General features: G+C 38.1%; 1 protein-coding gene across 1 annotated transcript; it reads left to right on the forward strand.

The window, feature by feature from the left end:
* The first annotated feature begins 3894 nt into the window (after positions 1-3894).
* Positions 3895-4525, forward strand: LOC132162301 (uncharacterized). The gene is made up of 2 exons (XM_059572552.1): positions 3895-4016; positions 4123-4525. Exons 1-2 carry the CDS (start codon positions 3895-3897, stop codon positions 4523-4525), a joined length of 525 nt encoding a protein of 174 aa, XP_059428535.1.
* The last annotated feature ends 2093 nt before the right edge of the window (positions 4526-6618 follow it).

Raw genomic sequence — 6618 nt, forward strand, 5'->3', positions numbered from 1 at the left:
GTTACAATGATCTAGAATAAGGATAATGCGTTGGTCCCAACCCAAGTTCAGTCAGGATGGCGTGTCTGCATTGACTACCGGAAGTTGAATTATATGACAAGGACAAACCATTTTCCTCTTCCGTTCGTTGATCAGATGGTGGAAAGATTTGCTAGCCATGCTTATTATTGCTTCCTTGACTGTTACTCCGGCTATAATCAAGTCCCATTGGACCTCGAAGACCAAGAAAAGACCACCCTTACTTGTCCTTTTGGTACGTTTGCCTACCGCTGTATGCCTTTTGGGTTGTGCAACGCACCAACTACTTTTTAGCGGTGCATGATGATGAGTGCTAAATAGTGCATATTTGGGCCCCTTAATTTGCATTTGCTAACCCTTTAGTTTTATTATTTTCTGATGTTTGTGTTAGTTTTGGTGTCATGGTGTTTTACAGGTTGTTAGGAGAAAACTGCGGTGTTAATGTTAAAGTTGCAAAGAAGTGGGAAGAAGTGAGATTCTGAAAGTTGGGATCGAGCGCACAACAGATGCTCTTCAGCCAAGCAACGCACGCTCGAGCTCACTCTTGAATACACACAAGCAAGCAGCGCTCTTCCGCTGCGCCACAGAAGCCCTAAAGCATGCACGAGTGCGATCAAGCGCACTCGTCCGACCTGACAGAGCTGAAATCTTAATTGACATTATAAATATCATTCTTTTCATTGTAAATGTACCAAGGGGCACCGTTCAGTGTATTTTTGATGTTTTTTCAGACTTTTTGAGCTCTGAACTCAATTTCCCTTTGTAAGTTTTTAGTTTGCATGATTTCAATTCATTCTATAATGCTTTTTGTAGTCATAAGAGGCTAAAACCTTCAATGAAGGTTGAAGATGATGCCTTATCATTGATTAGTTTTATATTTCTCATGTATATTCATACAATTCCGACATTTTTGTATTGATGATCTATTGCCATTGAATTAATTGATTAAAGTAATTTAATTGATTGTGTTGTTTATTAATTTTGCCAACATTGGATATTCGTTTGACGGATACATCGAATAATTTGATTTAAATTGGATATCAATTTTGATTCATCAATCAAATGGATACATTGGATGATTTGATTTAAGTTGGGTATTCATTGTGATTTTTATTAAGGATGGATTCATTGAATGTTTCAATAGAATAATTTTATGGAAAAACCTAGAACATGCATAGGGTTTTTTTGCTTGTCAGTTATATGAACAAAAATATGAGAATGTATGCTTTAATTTGGTGAGATGAATTCTGAAACCTTAGTGCCTTTTATCATTTGATTTAGCAAGTTTTTAATTTCACAAGAAAAAAATCACATCATTTTCAGAACTAGGTTAAAATATAATTGATTTAGATAGAAATTTATTTACACGAACACAATTCCCTGTGGATTCGGCCTCGCACTTGTAGAAGCTATATTGCAAATGACTCGTGCACTTTCGAGTACTTTTAAAACTCACAACACATGATCAGCATTTTATTTGATATGGTTGAATGTCACCTTGAGGTATTTATGATGACTTCTAGGTTTTTGGGTCTTCATGTGTGGAGTGTCTGCACCATCTCACATTAGTGTTGGAACGATGCAAGGAGAAGAATCTGGTTCATAATTGGGAGAAGTGTCACTTCATGGTAAAACAGGGGATTGTGTTGGGACGTGTCATCTCCCACAGAGGTATTGAGGTTGACAAGGCTAAAGAGGATTTGATCTCTAACCTTCCGCCCCAGCGGATAGTGAAAGAGATTCGATCTTTTCTAGGACATGCAGGATTCTACAGAAGATTCATCAAGGACTTCAGTAAGATTGCAAGGCCTTTATGCAACTTGCTTGGGAAAGATGCCCCATTTGTCTTCAATGATGAGTGCCATACAGCTTTTGAGATCTTGAAGAAGACCTTAATGTTCACACCAATCATTCAACAACCCAATTAGGGTGTGCTCTCCGAGATAATGTGTGATGCATCTGATTATGCTTTGGGAGCCATTTTGGGGCAGTGGGTGGAGAAACTTCCTCATGTCATCTACTATGCCAGCAAGACCCTGAATGACGCACAACTCAACTACTCTACCATTGAAAATGAGTTGTTGGTTGTTGTGTTTGTTTTAGATAAGTTTAGATCTTACTTGCTAGGTCTAAGGTCTTGGTCTACTCGGATCATGTTGCTTTGAAGTATCTCTTGTCCAAGAAAGATGCTAAATCTCGTCTCATCCGGTGGATTCTGTTGCTGCAAGAATTTGACATAGACATTCGGGACAAAAAGGGTTCCGAGAATGTGATAGCTGACCACTTATCCAAGCTAATTATGGGTTTCAATGAAGATGCGGTGCCCATTGCTGAGACATTCCCTCACAAACAATTGATGCACATCTCTTAGAATCGGATACCATGGTTTGCAAACATAGTAAACTACCTTGTCACCAATCAGATGCCCTCACATTGGACCAAGCAAGATAGGTCCAAATTCTTGGCTCAGGTGAAGTATTTCTTTTAGGATGACCCTTATTTGTTCAAGTATTGCCCGAATCAGATCAACGGAGATGTATTCCTGAGAGTGACCAACAAAATGTCATCTTCTACTACCATGATCATGCATGTAGAGGCCATTGATGTGCCAATTTAAAATACTCGCAAGCACACGAGTCATGTGCAAGTGTGACGTCGATCCATAGGGAATTATGTTGCAAAAGTCAATTTTTATCTAAACTAATTCTATTTTAACCTAGTTTCGAGTTTTGAATTGTGTCGTGCAAAAAATATAAACTAAAATAAAAATTGAAATGTAATTAAATGATAAAAGATTAAGGTTTCAGAATTCACCTCATCAAATCAAAGCACACATTCTCATGTTTTGTTCATATATCTGACAAGCAATTAAACCATATGTGTGTTCTACTGTTTTTATAAAATTAACCTATTGAAACATTCGATGAATCCATCCTTATTACAAATCACAACGAATATCCAATTGAGACCAAAACATCCAATGTATCCTTTTGAATAACGAAAAACAATGGATATCCAATTTCAATCAAAAGATTCGATGTATCCGTTGGATCAAACACAATGAATATCCAACGTTTTCACAATTTATAAACAACAATCAATCACAATTTTCTCACATAATTGAATTGAAATGAATACACTACATTAAAGGTCGGAATTGTACGAACCGCATGAGAAATATAAAAACAAATCAATGGTGAGGCTTCATCTTCAAACTTAGTTGAAGAATTAGCCTCTCACGACAAAAGGAATCATAAAGAAACTAATTAACTTCATTAAAATCAAATACTTACAAAAGAATTTGAGTTCAAAGTGATAAAATGCCCAGAAAAGATGAAAATGACAAAGAAAAAATATGATATTTATTATAAAAAACTAGGGTTTCAGCGCTGCTAGGTTGAACGAGTGCGCTCGATCGCACTCATGCAAATATCAGGTCTTCTTGCGGTGCAGCGCTTGTGTGCTGGTTGCTTGGGTGTGTACAGGAGTTTGATCGAGCATGCCCATGATGCGCTCGGGTGTAGATGCGCTCCAGCATGGGTGCCATACGCTTGATGGCATTTCTAGGATTCCACTTTTTCTCGCTTCTTTGCAATTTTCACCTTAAAGCCGCATTTTTCTCTTAACAACCTGCAAAACGCTAAGACACCAAAACTAACAAAAAAAATCATAAAATAATAAAGCTAAAGGCTTAGAAAATATTAATTAATGGGCCCAAATATGCAATATTTGGCGCTCAACAACCACTTTAGCTCTAAAATGACTGCTGCAAAGATTTTTCTAAGTGGATTCTATTGGCATTTTCGTGATGCCCATACCTATTGTTCAGCTTGTGAGAGATGCTAGAAATTGGGGAGTACTGGAGGAAGGAATACGATGCCTTTGAACCTGATCTTGACTATGGAGCTTTTTGATGCTTGGGGCATCGACTTCATGAGACCCTTCCCAAACTCTTTTGGGTACCTCTACATCCTTGTTGCTATTGACTATGTTTCCAAGTGGGTGGAGGCCATTGCCTACAAGACTAATGATCCCAAATGTGTTTGCACATTTTGGGACACCACTTGCCATAATCCGTGATGGGGGGAAGCATTTATGCAATAGATTCGTTGAGCAACTCATGAAGAAGTATGGCATCACTCATAAAATCGCAACTCCCTACCCTTATCCTCAGACAAGTGGTCAAGTAGAGATATCCAAGAGGGACATCAAGAGGATACTTGAGAAGAGGGTGAACCCGACAAGAAAGGATTGGTCTATGCAACTTAATGATGCATTGCGGGCATATCGGATAGCATTCAAGACTCTGATTGGCATGTTTCCCTATCGACTTGTGTATGGCAAGGCGTGTCATCTTACTATGGAATTGGAGCACCGAGCATATTGGGCTATCAAGCAGCTGAATTTTGATCTCACCAAGGCCGGCTCCCAAAGGAAGCTTCAGCTCAATGAATTAGAGGAGTTGAGAAATGATGCCTACGACTATGCCAAGCTGTATAAAACTTAGATGAAGATGGCCCACGATCAAAATATTTTGAGAAGATCTTTTGAAGTTGGTCAGAAAGTCCTACTATACAATTCATGTCTGCATCTGTTCCGAGGCAAGCTCAAGTCTCGATGGACGTCATCATTCATAGTTCGGGCAGTTTTGGCTCATAGAGCCATTGAGATAGAGGATCCCAAGAATGGAAACACTTTCAAGGTGAATGGTCAATGGCTGAAACCGTTCTTGGAATTGAAGATCCTAGAGAGTGAGGAAATGCCCATGGAGGACCCTACTTATCCAAACTGAGCATCTGTTGTAAAGAGTTTGGCTGAAGACGGTAAACTTAGCACTTGTGGGAGGCTGTTGTGTCAAATACCCACATCAATTAATATGTGAATAATCGATAAGTTTTACTCACAAGTGCACGAGATCAAAAAGATAGTATAGGGTGCAAGTACGAGATCATTCCCACGAGGATTGTTGATTTTGTTTAAAACTGATTTTCCAAATTAAATTGCCAACTTGTCACAGATTTGCAATGTTGAAAGAGATAAAGATAGTGAAAAGATCAAGGATTTGACATTCACCACTAATCACACTAATTAAGATACAAATATGCCAATGTTCCAGTCATGTTGCTATATTTAATATTTGTCAACCTAAAGGTATGATATCTATTGTTTAAATTGTTGACTTCCCTAAGCAATGAATTAGGCATGGTATCTGTTCTAATTCTTTTCTTCCCCAAAGGATTTGGCATGGTATCTACTAAGTTGTTCTTTAAGGAAACATAAATCTACTCCTAGTTCCCCATGTTGATTACCCCAAGAACCCATGATGAGATTCTTTTGTTACTTTATTAAGCCTAGGAATTGGTCATCTAAATTGACTAAATTAACAGATCCACACATGCACATGATGATTAAGCACATTCATATGGGGAATTCAAATAAACACGAAATAATTAATTTAAATAAACCAAACCATGATTGTAACAAAGGCATAATTGAAATCCTAAAAAGACATAATTAGGGCTTCAATCTAGCCCTTAGCAATCGACTTAGCTAGACATAATAAAACTAAAAATAAAAACAACGGAAAAGAAGAAACCGACAACAACTCTTGGAAGTAGCTCCAAATTCTTCTCTCTGGAATTGTCTCTTAAATTGGGAGGCTCAAAGGTCTATTTATAGGCCTAGGAGAGACCTAGAAACCCTAGTAAACCTAATAAAACTGGAGGTATGACTTCTAATCCAACTAGGACTTTGGAAACCTAATTCTAAGTGGAATAAGAAGTCTGGCCGCATCAAGGCACCCTGCGTGCACTCGATCCGAAGGGGTTGGGCTCGATCGCACTTTTGCGGTCGATCCCACTAATGTTGCGCTCGAGCGCATGTGCGCTCGAGCCTGATTCTTGCACACGCAGGTGCATTTGCTTGTGCGTGAGATCCTTGGTTTGGCGCTCGAGACAAGGTCTTGTGCGATCTAGCGCATCTGGCTTGTGCTCGATCTCAAAGCTTGGAGAATTTTCTCAAATTGCCCTTTAAGCTTGTAACTTTCCAAAATTGCTTCCTTTTCTTCAAGAACCTAGAAAAACACATAAACACACAAAAAGGAAGTAAAACAGCACATAATAACAAAACTAAAAGATTAACAAATGTAAAAGGGGCTAAAATATGTATATTTTAGCACTTATCAGAGGCAATCCCTCTTGTAAAAGGGGCTAAAATATGTTTTTGTTTTTGTGTTGTTGTGATTTTTAGGATAGGTATTTTTACGTGTAAGTTTGGGGGTCTCCTTCTGAACATTCCTATTTGCTTCACCTCTCGGTATTGTATTTCTACGCACATTGAGGACAATGTGTGATTCAAGTTTGGGGGTATGGAAAAACACCGTTGTCCCTTTTTGTTTGTTATCTTTTTATTATTTGTTTCATCTTCATGCCTAAAAAAAATAAAAAAATTTGGTGTTATGTTGTTGTTAAGCATGAGTTAAGCTATAACTGTGGTTTGCATTTCATTAGCATGCTTAAACTGTTGAACACATCATTATGTCATTAAGAGTCTAAGTCAATTGACTTATTTTTATGCAAAAGCGACTTCACTTGTTTTGAG

The sequence above is a fragment of the Corylus avellana genome, chromosome ca9 (assembly GCF_901000735.1).
Source record: "Corylus avellana chromosome ca9, CavTom2PMs-1.0".
Lineage (NCBI taxonomy): Eukaryota > Viridiplantae > Streptophyta > Magnoliopsida > Fagales > Betulaceae > Corylus > Corylus avellana.

Excerpts from the sequence above, each read along its gene's own strand:
- LOC132162301 (XM_059572552.1), top strand. The coding sequence starts at position 3,895 with ATGCCTTTGAACCTGATCTTGACTATGGAGCTTTTTGATGCTTGGGGC. Across the intron at positions 4,017-4,122 it reads GCTATTGACTATGTTTCCAA|ATTCGTTGAGCAACTCATGA; the intron begins GTGGGTGGAGGC and ends TTTATGCAATAG.